The sequence below is a fragment of the Bradysia coprophila genome (assembly GCF_014529535.1).
Source record: "Bradysia coprophila strain Holo2 chromosome X unlocalized genomic scaffold, BU_Bcop_v1 contig_392, whole genome shotgun sequence".
Classification (NCBI taxonomy): domain Eukaryota; kingdom Metazoa; phylum Arthropoda; class Insecta; order Diptera; family Sciaridae; genus Bradysia; species Bradysia coprophila.
The window spans coordinates 1-18,036 of NW_023503330.1; the positions used below are offsets into that span (position 1 = coordinate 1).

General features: G+C 35.2%; 1 protein-coding gene across 1 annotated transcript; it reads left to right on the forward strand.

Moving 5' to 3' along the window:
- Window positions 1–1,783: 1,783 nt before the first annotated feature.
- LOC119069867 (glutamate-gated chloride channel-like) lies at window positions 1,784–17,727 on the forward strand (the record flags this gene model as incomplete). Its single annotated transcript, XM_037174037.1, has 4 exons — window positions 1,784–1,866; window positions 3,186–3,314; window positions 8,667–8,819; window positions 17,494–17,727. Coding segments are annotated over 4 exons (562 nt in total), but the record flags the coding sequence as incomplete, so codon positions are not given.
- Between the last annotated feature and the right edge of the window lie 309 nt (window positions 17,728–18,036).

Here is an 18,036-nt window from a genome sequence, read left to right on the forward strand (position 1 = left end):
AAAAAAAGAGAGATGGGTCCAGAAAAAAATGTGTAATTAAAAATTTAACATTTTGTCGTATAAACTTGATATCCAAGTTTAAATTTAATAAGACCTTCCAATACTACAGAGGCCTGCAAGAAACAAACAAATTCACTCGCGAAGTTATTCTATATTGAATTTCAACATCCGCCCACAACCAAAGTAACAGGCTATTACCTGCCACGTAGCTCACAAGATATCAATGTCTCGGAACTAACTAATTAAACGATTTTTTTGATAGAATTGATGAACTAATACACAGCACGGAGTGGGCGGGGGGGGTGGGATGGCAGGAGGGGGAGAGGGGGGGGGGATGCGGAGGGAGGCGAGGATGAGGGTTCTGGGCGGCGCATAACAAAGCCAGATGATCCGGTTGAGGAGGACATACTGTGTATTATTAGGAGAAGTTTAAATGAAATATGTTATTTTCGGGACCATGATTGGATATTTTACGGATTCTAGATTACAGGTGTCATGAAATGGAAATACTTTGATATACTATTAGAATTGGGATTTCAAATTGGTTCGGCTACCAATAATATAATGTTGCTTGTTATCTTTTATTCGTTTGGATGACGAATTTGATGGTTAGAACATTGCTTTTAATGACCAAAGCTTGATAAGAAGTTTGGAAAAAGTGTGAACATTTTCCCGGACTCTGATATATTCTTTGTGATAAAATCATAGATAATTTTCATATGCGTTTGGATAATTATTATCTGACTATAGATGGTGAATTAATTCAATCTATTTCTTATCGCAAACTCAACGCAAATCTCACCTATCGTAATCAAACAACAGTAATAATCTTGCATAACTCTTGTGATGCCATATCAAATAAAATTTATATTTTTTATTTATTATATTGTTATTGATACACATCTGCTGTGACTAAAGTTCCACAAAAAAATAAAATTTCGATTACAGGCGCAGAAAAGTTCATAATCCGACATGTTTCCTGTTTTTGGGCGTTTTGTTGTGGTTGAAATGACTTCCATTGCAAAATATTTGTTAAGAAATAAAATCTCAATTTTTAGTGTTCATGTGTTCAAACTATCTTGCAAGATTCAGAAAGTGGTAAATCTAAATTTATTCAATCGTAAATTTTGTTAAGCAATTAACAAACTCACGAATAATTCCAAATCGAAGACAGTTGAAATTCAATTTTCACCTCACTGTAAACGATTTTATGTTTTGTTGCTAACTCAATATATATTAAAAAAGTTGTTTCACTAGAAATACGAAGTAGAATTTTAGGCTACAACAACAATGGCAGATTCCACGAAGCTTGGCGATACCAAAGTCTAATCACAATATGAATATTTAAATGCATATCTCATCATGCATGAGACATTTGTTATCCTGGACACCTATTTCATCCATTCATGTGACATTAAGAGGGCCGATCGTTCCCTATCGTTCCAATGCACTTTGCGTTGCGGATTTATCGTAACGGAACAATTATTATTGATGAGGTAAGAGCTTTCCGATTAATCATTATGTAATTCGAATTCACTCTGTTGAGCTATATATATTGCACGTACCTATGAGGTATATAATAGAGTTGTAACGTAAATTCACCATATATTGGTTATTGATGACAGAGGTTACGAAATTAGAGTAACACCATCGATACATCAATATATTAAGTTATGCCGATTATATAGAGCATCCAATTTCAGAAAAATTTTGATAAACATAACATCTTATTGACGCTTCTTGGGAAATTGAAAATTTAATCAATTTTTCCCGTTTTTTGCAGGCGACATCTTATTTTATCCTGTCAAGGCAGATTAAATATATTTCCATTTGATGATCCGTTATGTTCATTTGCGATGGAAAGTAGTAAGTATTAGATGGAAAAAAGACACATAAATTATGCGTGTAGTAGAGATAAAGAGGAAAGCTCTTTGCATGTGACATTTGTTTGATATGAAATTGAATGGACAGAACGGAGTGAGAGGGACATTACATTTGGAATATGTTTCGAAAGTATACATATTGCTGTAATACACAGGATGGATTCCTAACTATATGAATTTTCCATTAGCGTTGAGTAAACAGGACCAAAAGAACAAGAAAAAACACACAGAAGATAAAGAAAACAGAAACCGGTACAGTTCGATGAACATCATCTTATTACATTCTAATGTTTCTAAAAGAACATCAGCAACAAATTAACTTTTCCAGTTTTCTTATTGTTCCGCCACTTTTCCCTTAAGAATTTGCCTATGTTATCTTTGCGGAGGAAAAAAAAACATATGTATTATGTACACAAACCGTACATGGCATCCGGTCTGCTTGTGATATTCAGAAAAGTAATTTATTATTATTTCAATTATACGCAGACCTTAAAAGCAGACACTTCTGTTCACATAATCGATAAAAGGGTTTTCGCAAACTCAATCCAATTTTGAAACGGTTGAGAGGCGATGACCCCTCGTTAATTTAAAAACTAATTTCTCTTACAGAAGGAATGAGTTTAAATTTTTTCGAATTTCCTGGGTAAAATCTATACAAATCTTTAACTGAAGTAGTTGTTAATTCAACGACTAAATGAATGCTATTCACACAAATTTTAAAATCGTGCAGAACTTTGTACCAGATGAATTCCTTTAGCTGGTCTATATTTCAATGCATTCATTGATAATTGCTGATGCCAGCATACTGCTCAGCAGCTCACACATATTCGAGTATCAATAGTATTTATATACTCGTGAAGCACGTATCAATGAATGTTGAATGCATTCCCATATAAACCAGCTAAAGAAATCCATCTGGTGCAAATTTAACCACAATTCTGAAAGTGTAGAAGTCCATAATACTAGAAGTAAAATTTACCGAAGAAGACCGTAAAGACCACTGCATTAAATCACGATCACGACCATTAGTTGATTATTCGGTAAATCGTTGCTATTTGCATAAGTCTGTTCCTCTTTTGGCTTGTGAAATGGGCCGCAATGCATAGTTTGATAGAGTCATTGATTTGGGATATTTTAAACCAATCCATTTTACACTGCATATGTCAAGCTTAGTTCTAAGTTTTCTTCAGTTGTTTTACCAGCTGGTCCAATCATACAAACACTATTGATGTCACAGAAAAGCAGCTAAGGCAAACTCAGAACTAACTGTACCACAAAGCTAATAAAAATTAAATTTTCCAGTTTCATACGAGCAATCTGCCATTACGTACGTATGGAAAAACGATGAAGATACTTTAAGAAAAAGTCCATCATTAACAACGCTCAATGCTTATTTAATACAAAATGCAACAACTGCGTGTCCAATCAAGCGCTAGTTGGCGTGGGTAAGCTTAATATTTACGATTACAATGATTTATTATTTATTATTCAAACAAATTTTATTACGACTTTATGTTATTTGTGGTGTCCTTTTTTATCGTTACACCATAATTTTAGTAAATAACATTAGCTACATGACTAACTCGAGTAATACTTGAAGATGTTTGTAAATAATTAAATCAATGATATAATAACATTATGATATAGCAGGAAACCTTTAGTAGTACCATGAGACAGTGGATTTTGATTAAAGAAATCAAGTTCATCAAAATGAATGAAGATTACCATTGTTGAATGTATTTATTCGAGTAGGGATAAAAAGGTAAAAAAATCCAGTTCGCGAATTTTGTTGACCCTCGAAATTATCCTCAGTTATTTAAACTATTATAAGACTATTATAGCTGACTAGTATATACCTTGCAGCGAAGCGAAGAGGTGACTGTATATGTAATTACCTTCACCGTACTAGATTTGTATGAACATTTGTATGAAATTACCAAACTTATATACCTTGCTTGCAGCGAAGAAATGATAGAAAATGTATTAGCTTTCTGACATTTTTTCGCTTCAACATACGAGTGAGAATTTGTATTAAATTTAAGCTTCTCTTGGGAGGTGTATACTTAGCTTTATATGTTAAAAATGTCACATCGAAAGGTGTGTTTGAAACAACGGAATCATGAGAAGTACGGTTTTACGATGCATATGTAGTATGTGAAGAACTTCCGTGAAAGCAATGTTCAGTTGATAGGAATAATAACAATTCAATATAATGGAAACTAATGACGAGACGTCGTAATCAAATTTACAGAGGTGCTTCCAGTGCTTTCATGCATTCGAAAAATAATTCTACAATTAACTCTCGATATGTTGAGAAAATGCAGACGAAAACTGTGTGCATAAGTAAATAAGTTCTGACTTTTACGAGTATTTATGGCAGCAAACTTGCAGTAACACTCGGAAAATGTTTATTCAATGTTCCATTATTCAACGGTAGCGGTAATACATCAGTGAAATATACTTTGAACTTTCAAAGAGTGTATTTCACTCAATAACTTAAATTGAAAACATTGCGTTAGCACAAACTTTAATATGCACATTGTACCGTACATGGTGTGTCTAAAAGGTTTTTCGTCATTATCTTCACATTAAATGTGTCTACGACGAATTTGAGCAAACAAGCTCTCAACTTATTTATTCCATTTATTTCATCTAGCAAATGATTCAATATGTACATAATGCTGGCTTTCTGTTGAAGAAATAAATTGAACGAAGAAAATGCAATTTTTCTGAAAGTCATTTCAAGATAATGGAGGTTCTGTGTCACTGTTAAAATAAAAGAAAATTGCTAATTCAATCATTCCAGTAAAAATAAATATTGTTTTCCTCCTCCTCATCCGATTCATAGCTGAACATTCCGATTAAATCTACGAACAACATTTATGATATCTCTATGTGATAAATGAGAGCATACAGCTAACAGATATCCTTCATTTCCGGTATAAATTAATAAATCCATGCAATAACATTTCAGTGTATATTTGTGCCACAACTTTGCTAGATACATTTTACCGTATGTAACCCGTACATTCACAGTAAAAAGTAAACGATACCATAATTCCGGAAATATGAATTTTACTTGTTAGATGATGAAAGTGATGTTTACGGTTTATGACTTATAATATACGTATACGCGAATGTGGCCATGAAAAGTAGACGTATGGTAAGATGGAAAGGCGTAAACTGTAAGGTATATACATTCATTCCAATAGCGATAGCAAATTTGTTTGACTTCTTTTTTTTATATTAAGTAAAGTACGAAGACGTATAAAGATATGAGGTAGAATCATCGTTTATATAACCAGAGGCAGGATATGGCATATCAAGCCAAAGGAAATGTTGTTGTGAGATCAATTTGTAAAGCTTTTTAGCATTTACAGTCTAACTGTAGATATATGTTTACTATACACGGTCAATTGATGTTTTTATGTGCTCGAAAACAGCCCTAGAGAATATGTACTTCGTTTTGAATTTGTTTGAATGCATTTATGCCATTAGGGTTTGAATAAGAAAGTATAATCAAAAATTACAAAATTATTTTTGTACTTTGGCTGTAGAAAATCTTACCTTAGTTTAACATCCCTAGAGTATACAAACATGGAGCAATTGAATTTTTTAGGAACTTTTTTCCCATTTTAAAGTAGCGTTCGTGTCGGATTTAAATTCACTTTAATTGTACGGAAAACACGCCGCGGTGCATAGTGACAACGAATTTATATTCATAATCCAAAAGTTGGTTCGTTCTTTTAAATTACGTCAGTAGAATGAATGGTGATGGTGAAGCATTATCTGAAATAAAAGAGAAAGACAAACAATGGATACCGAGAAAAAAAAACTATTTTTCGTAGCAGTCTCCGAATTCGTTTTACTCTTTCTATATGCGAGATGTGATGCTTATCAATTGTTTTATGTTCCGACGAACAAATTCCGTATCGGTTTTCAAACATACTCAATACTCATACTATATAGTTTCAACGGAAGCTCAATGATTATTTAATTATCAAACATTTCTTCTTCTTTTTTTTCCTGTTAATTTCCATTCAGGAGTCTACGGAAAAAGTAGGATGAGTAAACGTATACGTAATTCAAATTTTATATCACTTTACGAATTTGTTTCAATTTAAATCATATTATTCCAATTGCAATTAAAATGGCTGCAACCATTTTCATGATTATGGATATTCGATACAAAAAACTAATAATTTTGAGTTGCTGCATTTTGGTACTTCAGAATATAATAAAAAACAATGAAATGTTGGCTGTATAAATGTTCACAACACTACTACTGTTAACCAGTAAAAGCTAATCGTCTATTACATAGAAAAAGACCACATATACGACACACACGATATCATTGAAATTAACCGGATATCCTCATTTTATCCATGTCACCCACATTCTACTTGACATGTCCACCATCCTAATGCATTATTCTGTAAATAGGATATAGGTTTACATAGATTCTATACACATATATTCCATCAACTATATAGATGCACACTATAATATACATAGTGTCCTTCCATCCATTGTCAACAATTGTCGTCATTATGCTAGATCTAAATATAGATTTTCAATCAAAAAAGCATGTTAGTTTTGACATAATTTTTATCCTTTCCATATTCCTATCTTAACGATGTTAGAGCTTGTTGATATTTCGTGGGTATACTATTCATATTCTGTAACGTCCAACTGTTATATATAACATTATAATATTTGCTTGACCTATGACGTGAATACAAGACTAATTCAAAAAACGAACAGGGCTGTGTTTATGGCAAACCTTTCACTTTTTTTTATAAAAAGTACTTTGGCTCCATGTGGTTTTTTTATGTCGTTTCTTTGATTAATACATTTTTACATTAGGTTCAGTTGTGATGGGCTATGCTTAACGTCCGTCCTAATGCAATAACTAATTATGAGGAAAATTTCGTTGTATGCAACATTCAGCAAAAACTGCATCCATCTCGATGAATCGATCGTGTACCCTTCAGGATGTTGAGCATTTAAATACCATTACACTCGGTTGCATCCTCAATTGATTGAACGCAAACTTATCCAAATATTTTGTTAAATCGTGTGCAAAGCAAATCATGGGAAAGGAAGCACATTCCTTTCAAAGTGGGTTTAACGAACGCAATTGAATTGAAATGGCATTTTACAATTTTTCATCGAATCTATTAATTCTTTCAACAGATTGATGCAAAAATCTACTACTTCATTAGTTTCAACATTCTCCCTGCTATATAGTGTCACATTCATTACTGATTCATGTCGTAAACTGCCTGGAAAAAGTTATACCTAAACGCTTGTTCCGAACCGAAAGTAAACCAAAGGCAAGGACTTCAATGTTATTAAAAACCAAAACTAATGATTAGATATATACAACGTGGTCAAGCAAAACAGAGAACTGCTATAACCGTTCAAAATCAACCATTTCGCATCGTTAAATCAATTTAAAATAATAAGTGCTAAGCACACATTACGGACAATTCTTTCAAATTACGTTTATACGCTCCAATTGCAATAAAAGTAGTCTCGTATACCAATCCATATAATATCAAAAGTAAAGAAGTTCATTTGATTCTTTTATTTTTATTATTTGTACCTAACAGATGGATGAGCATTAAAAGTGTACCACTCTGTGTGTTACCATCGGAAGACAGAACTCAGGATATTTTCATTTATTTCTAGAATTATAAATGTAGAAAGTTAAACTGACTGGTTGAAAACATATTGTCAGGTCGAGATGTTCCATCTCAGATACGTGCTATTTTGAGCGAGCAAAAAAAAGTAATATTTCTAATGCAAAATTGTTGGTTGTGCACAGATGTTGTTACTACGCTGTTTACCATCGAAATTATTCTAAATTACACCTAAGAAGGGTCACGTTAAATTGACAATGTCGGAATGTTTCAACATAGCTACATGTCCTCAAAGAATTGGCAATTGTCGAGTAGGGACTTGAGAAAGTATAGGGATGACACCTAGGTAGTATTGTCTGCAGCTCAAAGATACATAACCGTTAAAAGACTATGTTTACCATCAGTTATACCATAGACTTTAAACGAATACCTTCTGTACAAAATGGTGTCTATTAGTCTATGGGTTATACCGAAGGTTTTACTTATTCTGAAGATTTTATAAAAATTATGTCAAAACAAAAACATTAATCTGTATTACGGTGGGAAAACTTAAAGAAGTCACATTTTCGACTATAATCCAATTGATGGTATTCATTCCACATTCGATATCAACGTTAATATACATAAACGTCTTACCATTGGTATGTGGATTCCACATTGTGGAATGAATGAAGAATGAATTGCAATTGCGACTTCTTATTTTTCTCCGACTGTAAGAAAAAAAGTTGAAATAAACTCGAAAAGATGATGAAATTACTCACATATATCATTGTTCACTGTCACTATTATTAATATTTTGAAGTTATTTATTACCTGAAGAACTTCACAATGCTCACTCTCTTTCTGTCATCGATATCACCGATATCATCTATACAGAATATGTACTGCAAAAGTGTACGGTTGGTACATTATTTTCGTTTATCATAATTTTATTCGAAATACGTATGACACTGGAGAATGAATATATCATAAAATTTTACTTTACAAACAATTTAAATTTCCTTATTTCAGAACACAATTCGATTTGTTTTGATGATATATTTTTTTTGGAATTAATTTTTATTTAAATTTATTGCAAATGTAATCTCACCTAAGTAAAACGTAACAAATTTTTTTATTCGCATTTGGTAATAAATAGGAAACTATAGTTGTCTCAAAGTGGATCTAATTTTTACTCGTGATCGTGCATTTTATTTCACAACCGTTTTCATTCCCGGAATTATTTTGGTCACCTCGTCGTTTATAACATTTTGGTTGGAATGGAACGCTGTGCCGGCAAGGTCAATGATAGGTAATCTAATAAACAATAAAAAAAACGACAAAATGCAACCCCACCCCGCCTGTTACCAACTACAAATCATATACTTATATATACATACATTTTCGTTTAATTCTAATGGAGCTGGCTGCGAATGTTTTTTTTATTTAGAATTTGTTTAATTTTCCTTTTTTTCTTAAATAAATAGCCCAAGATTTTCCTTTCGAATGTTTATTTTTGATAACACCTGCCTGGATTTTAATAATATGTAATGCTTTCGGTAAATGTTTTGATTCATTTTTTTTGTAGTCTCTAATTATTTCAGGTACTAAAGTAAGGTTGTGGTAAGGCGAACTAAGGAGTACACTATAGTTTTAACTACTAATTGCATTGATCTGATCATGGTCAGAGAGTACATCTAATAAACATTGTTTGCAAATTTGAAGCAGGTGTTAGAGTAGTTAACTTGGCTGCAGTTGCTGTACTATAATTTAATCAATTAATTTTGGCGGAAGGATCATTTATTTCATGTATAGCTTTACTTAGAAATTTCATTGGCTTCAACCATAAAATTATATGCTCAAGTTGATGAGCTCGTTATCTCATAATTATATCATAATATTCGGCAATCTGTTAAATATTTTCACGTTCCTCTTCCAGCATGTAGTTGAAATTCCTGGCTAAAATATGGATGATTGATGTGAAAGTAGACCTTTTCTTTTCTCTACGTTTTTTCTTCTTCTTTTCCTCTACCTTTCCTTTTGTTGTGCAAGTATAATAAAAAGAATGGGGAAAAATGATTAACAACGTTTCGTATACCGCCGGAATGATTTCATTAATTTGTAACATTGATCAAATTATTCAACAACTTTTTTTTTCCGGGGGGTCGTTTTATACGTATGTATTCAGAGCACGACAGAGCATCAAACCGAAATGTTTGAATTTTATTTATTGTCATTTTGTAATTGGTTTGTAGAAGTCTCGGACTCCTATCTAATACGTAAAATGAAAGGCCACTGTTCGACTTACTAATTACAATTTATTGAGCTCGTTTAAATGATGCTGACGCTATGGTGGTCGAGTGAATAAAAATCTTCGTCGTAACTCATACGCTCTAGTTATATTACGGTCGGTTAACCGAATATAACGAGAGAGTTCGTACTAAGAGAATGCGATGTTATTTGACATTTCGACACTTGTTACGTAGGGGTAGTGACTCAGTTCACGACCACTACATTATTCCCCTTTTCAACAAAAAAAAAAACAAGAAAAACAAAAAAAAAATTACAAACTACGAAAGGACATCCCGTCTGAACGTGTACTTAGTTTATAGCTATCAGCACAAGCCCACAACGACCAAAACTATCGAAAACTAACCGACTTCTTCTTAAGGACTTTATTATCCGATGCCACCGACAGAATCCCAAACGCTGGCTTTAAACGATCTATCGACACCGTATCGTTCTTCCCGTTAACGTGCAAAACGTAACCCTTCCTCAAACGTTTAATAACTTTAAATGGTCCGTCGTAACGGGGATGCAGACTAGGCTTTACCCTGTCAATTCTAACAAAAACGTGACTGCACGTACTTAACGCCTTGGGAACGCTCTCTTGAGCTTGTCGGGAAACCGCAGGCTCAACTGGCTTTACAGCACGCATATGTTTTCGCAACCTATCAACAAAATTAGAATGATCGAGCGGATCGGTCAGCGGTGTATCGACGAAAAATTCTCCCGGAATCTTCAAAGTTTGCCCATATACTAACTCAGCTGGTGAGCATCCTAAGCCTTCTTTCACTGTAGCTCTTATTCCCAGCAAGACTAGAGGCAACTCGTCCGGTCCAATGAACAGTATTACATCTAGCGATTATCGAATCTTTAAAATTTCTATGAAAACGCTCTACCATGCCATTGGCTTGCGGATGATACGATGTTGTACGGATCCTGTCTGAGCCTAACAACTTTACACAATTCGGCAAACAACTGCGACTCGAACTGCTTTCCTCTGTCAGTCGTGATTTCTAATGGCACGCCAAACCGCGAAATATACTGGTAACTAGGCACCTAGCTGTCGTTTCGGCAGTCTGATCATGTATAGGATAAGCTTCTGGCCAGCGAGTAAACCTGTCTACGACAGTCAGAACGCTCGTGAAACCGTTAGAACAGGGTAGCGGACCAACAAGGTCAATATGAATGTGCTCAAACCTACTAGAAGGAGCCTTGAATTTTCCTAGCGGCGATTTCACATGTCTCACGACTTTAGCCCGCTGGCAAGGAATACACGACCTGGTCCAGTGGTTTACGTCCTTGTTGACACATGGCCAAAAATACCGTGATGTAACTAATTTTCGCGTTCCGAATTCCAGGGTGCGATAGTGAATGAAACTGATCAAAGATAGCTCTCCTAAGCGGTTCTGGTACCAAACGGACGATTTTGGCCCGTGCTAACGTCGCACCATAACTTGCCTAGGGAAAGTGGCAAATCAACTTCTTTTAAGCAATATTTAGACTTATCGTCTTGCTTTTCTAATAACTCTTGGATCTCGTCGTCGCCTTTCTGAAGCTCGATTAGTGCTTTCAATTCTAAACTGGTTTTCAACGAAGCTACTTCCGGTTCATCGATCCGTGACAAAAAATCAGCGACAACATTGTTCTTTCCTTTGACGTGTTGAATATTCGTTGTGAACTGAGAAATGAATTCTAAATGGCGACACTGTCGCGGACTGCGTTCAGCCGTCGATGTCATAGCCGTGGTCAGTGGCTTATGATCGGTGTAAACGATAAACTCTCTCCCTTCTAAAAAATAGCGGAAGTGCTTAACCGATAAATATATCGCCAAAAGCTCACGGTCTAGAGTACTATATTTCACTTCCGCCGAACTAAGCTTTTTTGAGAAAAAACCTAACGGTTGCCAGATACCTTTGTGATACTGCTGCAAGACTGACCCTACAGCTTTACCCGAAGCGTCTGTGAACAAACTGATAATTAACCCTTTCTTCTTCGGGTGCACTAGCATCGTCGCATTGGCTAAAGCTTCTTTGGCTTGATTAAACGCGTCATTACAACTATCAGGCCAATGGAACTCTAATTTCCGATTCCGATTCTTTTCTTCTTCCTTCCATTTCTGCTATATGAGAATGCAGTGGAATCAAAATTTCAGCCCAATTTTGGCCACAAATCTGAAGTAATAATTAATCATTCCAACGAAACGTTGGGGCTTTCTTAAGAGAATCGGGCGCCGGGGAAACTAGTAATCGCTTCACTCTTTCTGCCGAAGGCAAAATGCCATTTTCGTACAACATAATGACCAAGAAATTCGAGTGCTTTCACACCAAGTACACATTTGGAAGGCTTAATACACAAGCCGTATTCGGCCAAACGTTCGAAAAGTGTGTCCAAATGAGCTTTATGCTCTTCGGGCGATTTACTGAAAATCAAAATGTCGTCAATATAAACGAACACAAAGTCTAGTCCTTTGCAAACTTCATTCATAAATCTCTGGAAAGTCTGGGCTGCGTTACGCAGTCCAAATGGCATCCTAGGGAATTCAAACAATCCGAAAGGAGTGATTATGGCAGTCTTATGCACATCCTCTGGTGCCACTGGAATATTGTGAAAAGATCTCACTAAATCAATTTTGGAAAAAATCTTACTCCCTGCCACTTTAGCATTGAAATCTTGAATGTGTGGCAGAGGATACCTGTCCCGGAATCGTTATAGCATTTAACCTTCGATAGTCACCACATGGACGGAAGTCCGGACTTCGAGGTTTAGGCGGCATAGTTAATGCCGAAGCTGCTTGTGACGGACGAAGGTCGACAAATTCCAACTTCATTCATATAGTTGAATTCGACTTGAAGCCACTTTAAACTTATCGGGGCTTAGCCTGCGTGCCTTGGAATACGGCAACGGACCTTTCGTGTGTATATGGTGGACAACATTGTGCTTGACTGGCAGATTGAAATTAGGCGGAGCAACTAATGACGGATACTTCTTGAGAATTTCGCCGAATTCTGTGGCAATTGAATACAACCTAGGAGTTGGCTCATAGCAATATCAGCCCTCCATCGCGTTTATTACCAAAGAGGTTGCTGGATCGACCAATTTCTTGTTCCTCAAGTCCGGTAGAAGACCGTGCTTAGCTAGAAAATCTGCTCCTATTATCGGTTTGTTCACATCAGCTAGGATAAACTCGTGAGGATAATTCCTCCTTAAACCTAACTCAACTTCAACTACTTTGCTTCCGTACGTATTAATCACCGAACCGTTCGCAGCCGTTAGCTGAAAATCTTTGTTTAATTTGAAAAACTTAACAAAACTTTTCGGAATGACACTTACGTCAGCTCCGGTATCAATTAAAAACAGCAATTTATTCTTATTATCCCTAACAAAAAGGCGGCAAGATTTAAACAACATCCCACTGGTAGCCGCGTCTACAGCAGGACTCTTTAGTTTGGGTTACTCGCTCGGTCTCTTGAAACACTCGTGTCTTGGGATTTATCCACGAATGCGCAAGGCTTAGTACACTTCGTTGCTCTCTTTCCGAACTTAAAATGATCAAAGCAGAATCTACCATTTGGGTTGAACCGTGAACTTCGTGAACGATTTCTGCGATAATTGCTGTTTGAACGAGTGTGATTGTTCGAGCTTTCATTAGAGCAATTTCGAGAACGACTTCTGTTCCTATTGCGAGACCTATCAAACGAAATCTTTTCGATCATCATTTTTAGAGAATTAATTTCGCTTTTTAGCTCATCATAGATTGAAGATGGACCGGCCGGATGATTACTCACAGCAGAGATGTTAGCTGTTTTTATTGCTTCCCACACTTGGTCAGCCAATTTCATCAAGTTAATCTCATCGTCCTTTTGAGGAATAAGAGCTACACTGATCGCCTGAGGAAGTCTACCCATCCACAGCTTTTTCAACAACTCATCACCAACCGTACCGCAGTTGCCTGCTAAACGCTTAAGGGTCCTAAAAAACTCAGACGGCTTTTTATCGCCGATCTCTTCATCGGATGTTAACTTCCTTATCCGGCTTTCCAAACTCAATGAATGACGACCAATAAGCTCGTCTTTCAAATTCTTATACAAATCGCTCGCTGGGGGATTCTCTAAAATATCCGATACCGATTCGGCTATGTCTTGAGGCAACGTAGCTACGACGTAATTGTACTTACTAACATCAGATGTGATTTTACCTAACGAGAATTGTGCTTCTGCCTGTATAAACCAAGTACGCGGATTACTTGCCCAAAACGTTGGCAATTTCACTATAAGAGCGTTAATGTCGGTTGGAGTTTTTAACCCTTGATCAGGCTGTGGTTCTGGACCATTTTCACCTTGTAACTCCTTTTCGTCAACCATATTTAATAATTACACCGCGAAGTGTCGAAAAATTAATCGAAAAAATAAATCGCACTCACCCAGTCCGTTCAACAAGACTAATGATCAACTCAAACATGAAAAACTCGACTGGAAACTTTCAGTCGTTTCGGAATATTCTCAAATTAAAATTCCAAGAAAAATCAATTAAATGATCTCGAAAATGAAAGCAAAATGTTCTACGTTAAATGATGATCAAACAAAAGCTAAATTCCGAAACGCTGCCTAACCTTGAGCTAGTTTAGAAATTGATGGGTTTCGTTATATAATGCAAATGAAATGAGAACAATCTGATGAAATGATTTTATCAGTTGATTGTCTTGGGTACGTTGAGTAACTGTTGATTGTTGAATACCAGTGTGGATACCGAACAAAGGAATCGACGCGCCAAAACCAACGGGAATTATGTATTTTCTCGAACAATGTAGATTACGCGCCAAGATCCAGATTTTTCGATCGACAATTCAACGCAAACGATATAATTTCGGTGTGGCAATGAATTTATGACTAAGTCACGTACCTTTTATCCCCACAGGATTTGTACCTGTGGAGATTTCCAACCAACAAAGCCTGGTATTTCCAATGGTCTGCTACCAACGACCTTGACCGTAGAAGTTTTTTGTACCAATGAATTTCGTCCTTCTTGCAGACCAGTTTTACGGACGTGATAATGTTCCGCTAGCACACGCCACAATGCTTAAAATCGACGGCCAGCCAAATACTATGTCTTGTCACATCCACTTTGCTCTGAATGACCTCGACCACGTTGTTTTCTCTCGTGATAGCTCCAAACGATGATTTTATTTCGCGATCAACCAGGATTTAGCTCACGTTAGCTTTAAATCAGAATGGATAATCCTTTCTGCCAAAACTAACGGCCAAATGATGAACGCAGCGTTCGATCAGCCAAAGTTCACGTTTTATTGAAGTTAACGGCCAAATTGCAAATGAAAATGTCTCCGGTCGGCGTCAGCAAAAAATTACTTTTGTTTCACTTTTTCAATATCAATTTCACTCAATGAATTTAATTTAACTTTCTGTGTTCGTCGGGGTCACCAATGTAGAAGTCTCGGACTCCTATCTAATACGTAAAATGAAAGGCCACTGTTCGACTTACTAATTACAATTTATTGATGCTCGTTTAAATGACGCTATGGTGGTCGAGTGAATAAAGATCTTCGTCGTAACTCATACGCTCTAGTTATATTACGGTCGGTTAACCGAATATAACGAGAGAGTTCGTACTAAGAGAATGCGATGTTATTTGACATTTCGACACTTGTTACGTAGGGGTAGTGACTCAGTTCACGACCACTACAGGTTAATTTTCGCTTATCCTTTATTGGTTTTGAAATTTAATCGAAAGCATTTTAAACAAATATAAACAAAATTTATTTTTGCAATTATTTTCGATACGCATTGTTAGATATGACTTTAATTTGATTTTTGCTACGGGCGTTTAAAATAATAAATTCGACGATTTGTGTAAAATATTCTTCTGATTAACTGACAATGTTGGATAGATATAATTAATGTCATTTATTTATCCTCCAAGACGTCAAATCAAACGAGACCTTTCCCAAACAGCTATCTGTTATCGACATCAATAGCAAAAATAATGATAACAGCCGTTAAATGTGGTCTTATGTAGAATGAATGTTAAGACAAATGAAGTAAAAGATTTTGTATCGAACACAGGCCATACTTTCAACAGAAGTAACAGATTCAATAATTCTATCTCAATACATCTATAGTTTCTAAACGCTTAGCTCTGTTGCTTCTTTTGATTAAAACAACGTCTTGTGTTCGATACAAAATATCTTTCATATACAAGAAGACAATATAGCTAGAACTCATCGCGTCGTCGTCGTCGTCGTCAACAACAGATGACTAACAGCTTCCGAAAAGTTTAAAGAAAAGCTATTTTCACTACATATCGTTTCACATACAATACATATACAACTTCTATCAAATAAATGAATTGAATTTTGAACAAAATTTTCAATATTCCCATAACCTCTTCCATTGTTCCAGCATTCTTCATTCACCATAATACATGTACTTCGAAAAAGTATTTTCAGAGAAGTTTCATCAAACTAAAACCTCCACAACGACTGAACTGCTAAAAACAAAGTAGAACAGATAGGGGATGTGGGAATATAAATTAAACAATAGCAGCTTTTAATATAATTGATTCTATTTTAGTTTAAACAAGCGATTTCTTTTCTGTTTATTCTTGTGTAAAATTCACTTTACTGTACATATATGTTGGCTGGGGCTCGCGTTTTTGGTGTATAGCTAGACAAATATTTAGTTTGTGTGTCTTTTACGAGCTGTAAACTAAGTTTTATTTAAGTATAACAATACAAATTGATTTCGTTTAATTCGCTGAATAGCAATTCATCTCATTGTCTTTTATGTTAATCAGTATAATTAAGATCCGTTTATACTTCAAGAAATAATTTAATTAGGTATATACAAAGTTTTCCCTGCCGCGCCCTGGACGGAATTGTTAATACTATCAAAAAGCTTAAATAAAACTTTTAATCAAACTCTTCGTTATTATACAATGCAAGTCTTGAATCGTTGGCAAAAATAAACTAGCTTTTTTATCTGTAGTTGAAGCCCACAAACATACGTACAATAAGTGTATCAAACGTTTCAAACACAAAACACCAAATCACATAAAAATCCCATAAAAATGAATAATAAAACTAGCTCTGGCTCCGGTCAATGTAGTCATTGAATATTTCAATCTGTTCATGTAACAAAACCAAAACGATTCCGTTAAGGAAGTCTCATGGGAGACGAATTTTGTTTTTTTTTTTGATAAAGTAAAGAATAAATTTTGTTTTTTTTGGCCACGTGACATTTTGACCTAATAAAATACCACACACCAGCAGTATATCGATTTAATGAAGGATCTCAATCGGAAAACGAATTTGAATTTTGTTTCGACGTTTTTTTTTTGCTATACATAATATACGTTTGCTGCAGTGAGACAGGACTGAATAAATACTTTTCGAAATGATCCTTCCCTTCTTGTGTTTTTTTATATTTATTAGACACAATAAAAAACGAATTTTGACATTAAATTGCTGTCCCTTTGGAACATATCAAGAGGCAGAGAGAAAATCAGCAATCGCCCGATACAAAACATATAGCCTAATAATGGAATGATTAGACGTATTTGCATGCGATTACTTTATATTATTCATAAAATTTCCTTTACTTAGAAAACATTTATTTTGAACAAATATTTTATTTTCGGTCTGTTCCTTTTACATTTCCTGCTTCTTTTGCTTTCTTTCTCTTATTTAGGCAATTATAGTTGTCTCAAAGTGGATCTAATGTTTACTCGCGATCGGGCATTTTATTTTACTACTGTATTCATTCCCGGCATTATATTGGTCACCTCATCGTTTATAACATTTTGGTTGGAATGGAATGCCGTACCGGCAAGAGTAATGATTGGTATGTACGATCTGTGTGCAAACTTGAACAATACGACAAATTAGTTGTGGGTTTTCTTTCTGAATTCGAATGTTTTGTTTATACTCATCAACTGTATATGTGCGCCAGTATTATATAAATGAGACAAGAGTCTTGTCACAAGACGACAGTGTTCAATACGGCTTTTGTGCTTATAATTTATCTGTTTTGTGTTTATGTTTGTTCGTTCATAAATTGTTCTCGTTTCAAATTATAGAATAATTTTCCTCGTTCGGAAAAGGGGGTCTCAATCTTGTGAAAGGCGCACTTACAACATTCATCGCTTATCCAAAATTTTGGAATTCTTCCAACACCATTGGAAATTGTATTAAATACAATCTGTAACAGTCGCCTTGTACGACATGCGGTATG